The 10906-nt window shown below is 44.1% G+C and overlaps 1 protein-coding gene across 2 annotated transcripts in view; it reads left to right on the top strand.

Annotated features, from left to right (window-relative positions):
* tpcn3 (two pore segment channel 3) overlaps positions 1-2886 on the top strand; it is a 10387-nt gene extending 7501 nt beyond the window's left edge. For both annotated transcript variants that reach the window (XM_060911258.1, XM_060911259.1), the window contains 9 exons: positions 1-163; positions 734-798; positions 1118-1205; positions 1319-1388; positions 1503-1722; positions 1856-1946; positions 2043-2156; positions 2281-2393; positions 2512-2886. The exon at positions 1-163 is cut by the window's left edge and continues 23 nt beyond it. In XM_060911258.1, coding sequence (XP_060767241.1) covers positions 1-163; positions 734-798; positions 1118-1205; positions 1319-1388; positions 1503-1722; positions 1856-1946; positions 2043-2156; positions 2281-2393; positions 2512-2639 — 1052 coding nt within the window. In that variant the 3' untranslated portion in view covers positions 2640-2886. The remainder of the gene's footprint in view (positions 164-733; positions 799-1117; positions 1206-1318; positions 1389-1502; positions 1723-1855; positions 1947-2042; positions 2157-2280; positions 2394-2511) is intronic.
* The last annotated feature ends 8020 nt before the right edge of the window (positions 2887-10906 follow it).

Here is a 10906-nt window from a genome sequence, read left to right as displayed (position 1 = left end):
TGATCATCCTGATTAACGCTGTGTTTATCGGTCTGGATGAGGAGAACCCGGCCGTGTCCATGGCGGAGTGGGTGTTCCTCACGCTCTACATCCTGGAGATCCTGCTCAAGCTCTACACATTCGAACCACGCACCTTTTTCGCCAAACACCAGTTCTGGAATTGGTGCGTGCGCGTGTACATCAGTGTTAGCTTGAGTGTTGATTATCTTGTGTCAGAATGTTACACCACCTCAGTATGCACAGCTGCTTGATCACCATGGAAGCATGCAACTTGCGTCTTACTACAATTATATACAGTTTGGGTCACAGTTTGGAGGTCATTGTAACTTTTTTAAAGGGGCACCACAGTGCTGTGGGCTCAATCCCAAACCACGCACTACTGTATTAACTATTGTCAAGATTGTGTGCTTCTTATCATCTCTGTTAATTAGATGTGGCACTATCGCTGATGGATACAAACCAGCAGTCAGTTACCTGTAAAACAACCTTCTTTTGCTTAGCAGATCAAACAAAGCTTTACTGGTTACCATGACAAATACTCACCATCTCGTATTCATATATATAATTCTCTATCTATGAAATGTTACGCACTGTTTAGCAAGTTCGATTAGTTAGATCATGAAAAGTTTTCCTGGTTATGATGACAACAGGCCTCTGTGGGTGTATCTTACACTACATTGTGTGTGTGTGTGTGTGTATGTGTGAATGCAAATGTGTTTGCTCTCTTTCTCAGGTTTGACACAATCATCATTGTCTCAGCTCTGCTGGCGACCATCATCAACACTGCTTTGAAATCCTGTACACACACACACACACACACACACACACACACACACATGCATGCAGCATACATACACACGCGTGCATGCACATGACACACACACTTGTTGGAATGAAGCACACAAGTGCAGTCTGTTACTCCAGCCAGATACATCAGTGTAACTAAACTCTCCTGAAGTTCTGTATGTATCCGTGATGTTACTTGGAGATCGTTATGAAATTCACTTCTTCAGATTTACAGTGGAGCTGTGAGGCTAATGTCACTAACACAGAACCTTAAAGCCACCAGTTAGCGTGTACCTGACATGGTGTGATGGGGTTTCGTTTGTTCCTGTAGCTGGAGGTTATACGAGTCGTCAGGTTCTCGACATTGTCTTCATCCTCAGAGTGCTCAGACTCATCCGTGTCGTTGACACCATTCCCAGGTGTGTGTGTGTGTTGTAATTTACATATTTCACAGAAACTATTTTCTGAGATTTCCCTTGTTGTTTTACTGCTTGAGTTGAGGTGGGTTTTTTGTTTGTTTTCTCCCTGGCAGGTTCCGTGCAATCATTAATACTCTGATTAAGATCGGTGCCCCTATGCTGACATTTGGACAGCTCATTCTGGTGTGTGTGATACAGTGTTAGTCGCAGGCAGCATCCAAAATCACATACTACCTGATGAATATCTTTGCAGTGGCTCAACTCTTACTGTTCCTCTCACTCCTTTCCTCCCTGCAGGTGGTGTATTATATCTTTGCGATGGTGGGGATGGAGCTGTTTAAAGGGAAGGTTCAGTATTTTGATGGTGACTCGGTCAAGCCTGAGCATCAGTTCTGTGGGAACGTCCTGCTGAATGGCTCAGCCTTCGCCCGCAACAACTACTGCAAGAACAACTTCAACGACGTTGTGTCCTCTTTCATCCTGCTGCTGGAGCTCACTGTCGTCAACCAGTGGCACGATATCCTCAAACGCTCCCCACAAAAACAAATCGACTTTAAAGAACAGCAAAACGAACACATTATTTAAAATAATCAGTAGTCATTAAATATTTAATTATGCTTTGTTCATTATGTCCTTGACTCCACCCCCACTTCTGGCTGGCGGCTTCACTGCTGTCACTCATGTTTCGGCGCGGATATTCTTCATCCTCTTTCATGTTGTGGTAGTCATCATCATCATCAAGTAAGATTCATGATGTCATCACGTCTATTGATGTAAAGCACTTTCAAGGGATTTTAACTTGGCCCCACCCCTGATTCTGTCTCCCCTCCCCCACAGTATCTTTGTGGCCTTCATCCTGGAAGCGTTCTTTATCGAGTACATGGTGGAGAAGAGCGAACTGCAGACAGCACTGGAGAAGAAGATTGAGGAACTCAATCTGTGTGTGGAACAGTAAGTGTTCATTCCATGGCTCTGTCCCAAATCCGACCATTCATCATTGCAGGGAAGGTCAACCAGTTTCCACAGTAATATTCAGTATTAACTCACTGATTGTTGTGTGTGTGTGTGTGTTGAGGAACCATGTGGACAATAACCTGGTAGATGCGATGGAAACCCAGGACAATGATCTCGGTCCTGCTGAAGGAGCCAAAGCCAAACCCAACATCATGTTCAAGATCAGCTCCATAAGTAACATGCACATTCCATGTGCTGAGAAAGCGTGTGTGTGTGTGTGTGTGTGTGTGTGTGTGTGCGTGCGCGCGCGCACGTGCGTGCATACGTCAATGATTATGTTTACATTCTGCAGGGTATAGGACCATGGATGGCCTTCTACAGCGCATGTTTGAAACAGAAATGGACCTCAGCGCAGATGACATCGAAGAAGAGGAAACGGAGAACAGGACCTTCTCAAATCCAGCTTTCAGCTCCTCATAAGGGAACATGCAGACTTTCTCAATAAGCTTTAATCAAATTATTACCTGTAAATGCATATTGCATTATTATCCGCCTGTAGGTGAGACAGTGGATGAGACTGTACTGAGACCTGTGAGACTGAAAAATTAATGCACTGCTGTTTCGAAACAGTGGGACAGTATTTACTTTGTAAAAGAAAGGATTAAATGGATAATTTGTATTCACATATCACTTATATTACAATAAAATATGAATGTTTGTATTTTCATATGATCTTGAGTTTGTGTCAAGGCTGGTGCTGCATGCTGGCGATGCGTTTGCTCCAAGCCGCTTCCGCTCCTGGACGGTGAAGCTCATGTGGAAGTGCTAAAATCTGCAGTTCTTCAAATGGCCACTTGAGGCAGGCTCCAAAAGCAAGTTAACTCCCCCAATTAGAGCCCTGCACTCCCGCGGGACTCGACGCAAAGCAGTGCGGCGCGGGACAAATTGTGAAAGCTCAATGCGGGCGGGAGGGGGAGTGGGCGGGAGGGGGAGTGCACAATGCGGGCAGGAGAGGTGATAAGCTGCAGTCCCGCTAACTAAAAACGTATTTAAAATAGCATTTATAAATTATTAATTTATGCCTATCATATATAATTTGTGCTGGATATTTTATTTGGCATTAATAAAAACATTTTAAGATGCCTAAATTTGCGGATGTGGTCTAATCTCGCGTACGTTTCCGATTCCTTTCCGCTCTTCCGTGTTTGAGATCTCTGATCATGGCAGGAGAGCAGAGCTCCTCTAGTGAAGCTCACAGTGGAAGCGGGAAGCTCGGAAGTGGGAGTGCGAGTGCGCAAAGCGAGAGCTGTCAATCAAAGCGAGAGCTGTCGATCATGAGTGCATACAGCGCTCAACTTGGAATGTGTCAGCAGAATGTCAGTCTAAACAATAAACTTACAATAAACCTAACAATGCCACCTATAAATACACAGCATGTAGATCTACAGAACGTTATCTGTGCCATCTCACAGCAGTTTGCTTAGCTATTTTTAATCAGGGCAAATAGCCTTATAGCCAAAACTAGGATATGATGCTTTAATTTATGGAGATGCCTTTTGTTTACATGTGATTTCCAAATGAGGAGTATTGCAATTTTATATTAGTCTAAATGAACATCTACACCAAGTTGCAAGCATCAGGGGAAGATTATGGACGCACCAAATTTGGCTTAACGGTCATTTAATGGTGAAATGCCATTCACACTGTCAGCCAACTTCGGGTTGTTTCTCTGAACTCCGACAATAAACGAGACCATCCGAACACATTTGAAAACATCGTGGTTTGAACTGTGCTGGTTCAAATCAACTTGGTTCAGACCAAATTGGTACTACAGCTTTGGGAAACAGTCGTTTTTTTTGGATGTTAGTTAGTTCAAACTTGCATCGTACCATATTGGTTTAATGCTAACTTGGTTGGTTGTTTGGGAAACGCACCCCTGAACATGAGCTGTAGATATTTATGCTCAAATCCACTCAAACTAGAGGGCGGGGCACCATCACGCTGTGTCTTTAAATTATATTAATTTCTTATAGGCCTACTTGTATTTCCTAGAATGTAAATGTGAGGAGTGTCATATAAGCTATGTGCAATGTATAATATTCTTAATATCCACTGTAGATGTTGGTAGGTGTGTTGGGTATCTCTGTAAAGCCTCAGCTGCGCATGCCACCTGGCAACGCGCACCCTCACTACGTGCGCTAGGTGAAGGATCGGTCAGTGGAGAGCTCAGCTAAGCTCAGCATGTTTAATTCCCCAAGCCAATGACAAGAACTTTCGTGAGAAATAACACGAACGTCTGCATCATGCGGGATTTGCGGGCGGGAGCGGGACTGAAAATCATAATTCTTTGCGGGAGCAGGTGGGAGCGGGACTGCACAATGCGGGAGCGGGACTGCACAATGCGGGAGCGGGCGGGAGCGGGACTGCACAATGCGGGAGCGGGACTGCACAATGCGGGAGCGGGTGGGAGCGGGACTGCACAATGCGGGAGCGGGTGGGAGCGGGACTGCACAATGTGGGAGTGGGCGGGAGCGGGACTGCACAGGGCGGGAGCGGGACTGCACAATGCGGGAGCGGGCAGGAGCGGGACTGCACAGGGCGGGAGCGGGCGGGAGCGGGACTGCACAGGGCGGGAGCAGGACTGAAAATTCTGTCCCATGCAGACCTCTACCCCCAATGTTAAAACGTCCATGTTTCCAGCCTGGTACGAAATTGAATTACAAATTAGGAAAGAGGTCGATAGCAGCTACTGTTCGATGGTCAGTCTATGATGGTCGCATAGCACAGTGTATCTGATCTGAAACAAATCAACTATCTGCTATCGACCTCAGAACCTAACTTCCATTACCTCAGAACTCGAGCCAAATTCAGTGCAGGTGATGGATTTATGTAAATAATTTATGGAGCTTTTCCATGCAAACACAACTTTTACACTCGACTACACCTGTAAGTTACTTTAATTTGCTTTATTAGATTGTACTTACCTTTCAGTATTTTTATGTCGTCACTCCCTTCAGTAAATTAGGCTCAGACGAACAATTTGACAGCTTGAGTGACTAAAAAAGTTTTGGAGTTTGACATAGAAATAATATCCATTCAGCAGGAAGATTCACGCAGCAGCAGTCAGTCAGTCGTTCCCCAAGAGACACTGCTCTGAACTAAATCACGGGTTTGGTTGATTTGTTTCAGATCAGATACACTGTGCTATGCGACCATCATAGACTGACCATCGAACAGTAGCTGCTATCGACCTCAGCCACTCTAACCGAGCTATATCGCTAGCAAGCTAGCTATTAACCATGCTAACGCTAATTATCTTAGCTATCAGAAGAAAATGTTATTGCTAATGTTGCTTTTATTAATAATAAGTAAGATTGAAAAGATAACACTCCTTGATCAAATGTTATTGGACGGTTACACGCTTGATTTTTTTATTTATTTATTTTTTTTTTGTAAACTGGTTGTTGAGGTTATGATCTGTATCTTATGGAGCGTCTTCTTTTAGTTTCACCAGGAGCTTGTTGGTTAGCTTGCATTGCTAGCTTGTTAACTTCAAGGTTAGTAGGTGTGTTCCAGCTTCACTATCCCCGCCCCTTTCTTCATTCATGGACTAACTGGGAGTTAGGTGATGCCAAGATGGTGATGCCCATAGCGTCCTTATTTGAGCTTCAAACCTGCTCTTCAGAAATCCTGAGTGACATCACGGAGGCTTTGTCCATTATTTTTAGTCTGTGGTTTGCTCAGTTACTGACGTCACAAAACAGACCAATCACATCAGGAATTAGATATGTGTAAAATGTTGCACTACCATGAGGTATGTTATCTTGGCTAATGTCAGCAATGAGGAAACAATAGTGAGGTAACGTTATATTCTGACAGGTTTGTGTGCTATTTTTAACCTGATTTATTTAATGAGGATGACCAACTGATACTGAAATCCCACTCACGTGACCAATGAATGTGAGCTAGTTTACTAGCAGTTAGCAAACCAATTAGCTGTTCATTCATGTTGATAATCTGTTTATAGAGATGGCAAGAGGCTCCATCCATCCATCATCTCTAGCCGCTTATCCTGTACAGGGTCGTGGGCGAGCTGGATCCTATCTCAGCTGACTATGGGTGAGAGGTGGGGTTCACCCTGGACAAGTTGCCAGGTCATCACAGGGCGACACACAAGGACACGCAACCATTCACACTCACACCTACGGTCAATTAAGAGCCACCAATTATCCTAACCTGCATGTCTTTGGACTGTGGGGGAAGCCAGAGCACCCAGAGGAAACCCACACAGACACGGGGAGAACGTGCAAGCTCCACGCAGAAAGGCCCTCGCCGGCCACTGGGCTTGAACCCAGAACCTTCTTGCTGTGAGGCGACAGTGCTAACCACTACACCACCGTGCCACCCTGGCAAGAGGATAATGTTCATTTATTCATGTAGCTCCATCTAATCCAGCCACTGGGGGTGCATAAGTGAACTCTTGGCGCCGGTCCCAAGCCCGGATAAATTGGAGAGGGTTGGGTCAGGAAGGGCATCCGGCGTAAAACTGTGCCAAATCTAACATGCGGATTAAAAGAGAAATACCATACCGCATCGGTCGGGGCCCAGATTAACAACGGCTGCCTCCGGTACTGTCCATCAACAGGGTGCTGGGAGAAAGTATGCTACTGTTGCGCCAAAACGGAGAAGGAGAAAGAGAGGGGGGAGGCATGTTAGGAGAGAGCGTGAAAAATGGAAGGAAAGGAGCTTAGAATTGAGGGTAGGAGCACTGAATGTAGGAACATTGACTGGCAGAGCAAGAGAGTTAGCAGGTATAATGGAAAGAAGGAAGTTGGACATTTTGTGTGTGCAGGAGACGAGGTGGAAAGGAAGCAAGGCCAAGAACATTGGAGATGGATGCAAGTTGTTTTATTATGGAGTGGATGGAAAGAGAAATGGTGTTGGTATTGTTTTGAGGGGAGAGTTGGTCAACAGCGTGATTGATGTGAAGAGGGTGTCAGAGTGATAGGCATGAAGTTGGAGAGTCAAGGAGTGGTAATCAATGTTGTGTGTGCGTACGCCCCACAGGTTGGATGTGAGAATGAAGAGAGTGTCTTTCTGGGAAAAGATGGATGAAATGGTAGAAAGTATACCAAGGGAGGAGGGCGTGCTGATAGGACCAGATTTCAATGGACATGTTGGTGAGGGAAACAGAGGAGATGAGGATGTGATGGGCAGATATGGTGTAAGAGAGAGAAATGTGGAAGGGCAAATGATGGTTGATTTTTCAAAGAGGATGAATTTGGCAATAGTCAATACATACTTCGAGAAGAAAGAGCAGCACAGGGTGATGTTTAAGAGTGGAGGAAGATCTACACAGGTGGACTCCATACTCTGCAGAAGGGGTAACCTGAAGGAGATTGGAGACTGTAAAGTGATGGCAGGGGAGAGTGTAGCTAGACAACATCGAGTGGTCGTGTGCAGGATGAGCTTGAAAGCGAAAAAGAGGAAGCATGAAATAGTGGAGCTGAAGATTAAGTGGTGGAAACTAAGAGTTTGAACATCAGAAGGAGTCTCATCTCATTATCTCTAGCCGCTTTATCCTGTTCTACAGGATTGCAGGCAAGCTGGAGCCTATCCCAGCTCAACTCTCTCTCAACTCAACTTTATTTATATAGCACTTTAAAACAACCGTAGTTGAAAACAAGGTGCTATACATAAAGACATAAAACAATTAAAAGCAATGAAATAAATAAAACAGTGTAGGTACAGTCACAGTCTCTTTTAGAACTACAGGTCCCATCAACCAACTTCCGCGATGACCTACGTCACGCGTAGGCGGGATCACCTACGTCACTTCCTCCATGACTCTATAAGTGACCCAGAAATCCTCCATCCTTTCTCTTTGGGGCTGGGACCACGCGATAACATACAAAAAGAGACATTCTCATCGGACCGTCTGAAATCACGACTTCTGCCTGGCAAGAAAGAAACTCAGCGCGTTTTTTGTTTACCACTGGCCACGGTAAAACTACTTAAATCGCGCTATTTCACTCAGATTGAGTTACAACCGGTTTTTCCTTTATTTGTTCATTATAAGTAACGTTACGACTGCCGCCCAAAACAGTTAATTAAAGTTAGAAGTGACCGGATTCCTTCTGACTTAATCGCTGTGCACATTATTGAGCAGAGACTCTTCTTCACGAACGACGAAATGTCGGACCAAGAATTCTCTGCGCTTTCATGGAAGCGATCCACGTGCTCCTGTGAACTCCAAAAATTTCGGAACATCTCTGCATTCCTACATAGGAGCAAGATTGCTGGAAGTAAGACTGGCATTTTGGGCAAAACTAGTCTTAGGAATTAGCTTTATGAAGTAGTGTGAATTTAAACTCGAATTGTTTAATTGTGCACACTGTAGACACTCAGCGTGTTGAATTGATCATTGTTCTAATTTTTTTGATCTCTCAATTGTTCATAGATAGGTATTGCATGCTCTTTTTGCTATCCTTTATAACACTTTTAATTTCATTATTACACATATTTTGACCTCATCAAGATTTCAGTGGATTTGGTAATGTTATAGGCTAGTGGGTTAGCTAGCAACCAGAGCTAATACTTATGTTCTCCTCACCACCACGTGGTGACCCCCCTTCATCCTTTACCACGAGGTCCTTGTCTCAACCACATAGATGAAATTCCAAACTTTATAGCCCCCCTCTCTCTCTCTCTCAAACACACACACAGTACTACCTCACCATATATATATATATATATATATATATATATATATATGGGGCGGCACGGTGGTGTAGTGGTTAGCGCTGTCGCCTCACAGCAAGAAGGTCCTGGGTTCGAGCCCCGGGGCCGGCGAGGGCCTTTCTGTGTGGAGTTTGCATGTTCTCCCCGTGTCCACGTGGGTTTCCTCCGGGTGCTCCGGTTTCCCCCACAGTCAAAAGACATGCAGGTTAGATTAACTGGTGACTCTAAATTGACCGTAGGTGTGAGTGTGAATGGTTGTCTGTGTCTGTGTCAGCCCTGTGATGACCTGGCGACTTGTCCAGGGTGTACCCCGCCTTTCACCCGTAGTCAGCTGGGATAGGCTCCAGCTTGCCTGTGACCCTGTAGAACAGGATAAAGCGGCTACAGATAATGAGATGAGATGATTATATATATATATATATATATATATATATATCACTGTTTTGCTATTATCACTTTTTTATCATTGTTATAATAAATTCAATTAATTGTTAAACTGTGTCTGTGTTGCTTCCATATATTTTTGATGTCATCCAATCTCAAAGAATTCCAAGGTGTATGAGTGCCATTGGCTGTAGCTTGGTAAGTGATACATTACTGCTGCATTGGAAGTGATCATAATAATTTGGAATATACCATACTTTAACTGTTTGGTAATTTATTATTAAACACCAAAATTAATGGTATTATTAATGAGACTGATTTAATGAGAATGATCACTTAAGACCAATTGCACCCTACAACAGTAGAACAGTTGCTTCGTTGCTTTTTAAAAACAATTAGAAACAATAAAACAATAAATAAAAGCAAACCATAAAACACTACAACAAGAGCAGAGTCTCATGCAGAGCTAAAAGCCAAGGAGTAAAAATGGGTTTTAAGACTAGTTTTAAAAATGGACAGTGAGGAGGCTTGCCTAATGTGCAACGGTAGCTCGTTCCATAATTTTGGAGCAGCAGTGGAGAAAGCTCTGTCCCCTCTGAGCTTCTGTTTGGACCTCAGTACCTCCAGGAGCAGCAGATCAGCTGACCTGAGGCACCGAGCAGGAGTGTAGGGTTGAAGGAGCTCAGAGAGGTATGTGGGGGGGCGAGACGATTTAAAGACTTAAAAACAAATAAAAGAATCTTAAAATGGACTCTAAAATGCACAGGCAACCAGTGGAGGGAGGCCAGGACGGGAGTTATGTGCTCCCTCTTACGTGCTCCAGTTAGGAGGTGAGCGGCTGCATTTTGCACCAGCTGGAGACGTGCGAGGGAGGACTGGCTGACTCCAAAATAAAGTGCATTACAGTAATCCAGCCGAGATGTTATGAAGGCGTGGATTACTGTCTCAAAGTGCGTTTGTGCAAGGAAAGGCTTCACCTTTGCCAGCTGTCTAATTTGAAAGGAGCTGGACTTCACTACGGAACTAATTTGCCGATCCAATTTAAAATCAGTCCATCTTAAAACCCAAGTTTGTGACTGTTGGCTTTACACAGTCTGCCAAAGGGCCCAAATCAACGGGCGAGAGTTCACAAGAGCCGCTGGGGCCAAACACCATCACTTCTGTTTTATTTTCATTAAAATTTAAAAAGTTCAAGGCCATCCAGGCCTTGATGTCTTTGAGACGTGACAGAAGTGGTGTGAGGGAGAAAGTATTTGTGATCCCTCACCGAATCCAGGGACACATGTCGGCCGAAACGAATCCGAGATAATCGCAAAAGAAGCATTTTTTTTTTCGAAATTTGTGATTTGTTTTTTTCCATCATGTGCAAGTTGAGATCTTGAAGAATGCAATCAGTATTTCAGATAATATATTGTTTTGTTGGAAAAGCATACATTTTTTTGTTGCAAATTGTCTCGTTTTTGTCAGGACTGTAGCCTGCTGGGGGGTGTGGGTAAATTACCATATGGGCCATTCACATGATGATTTAAGTCTTTTGGTTTTTTTTTTTCGCGAATCAGCTGTATGATACGAGCTGAGCTCATGGCTACTTAAGCTGCATACAGGCGTGTGATTTCACTATG

Source organism: Neoarius graeffei, chromosome 27, assembly GCF_027579695.1.
Source record: "Neoarius graeffei isolate fNeoGra1 chromosome 27, fNeoGra1.pri, whole genome shotgun sequence".
NCBI classification, from domain to species: domain Eukaryota; kingdom Metazoa; phylum Chordata; class Actinopteri; order Siluriformes; family Ariidae; genus Neoarius; species Neoarius graeffei.
The sequence above is the reverse complement of the archived record's forward strand: the minus strand, read 5'-3'. Positions and strand labels throughout refer to the sequence as shown.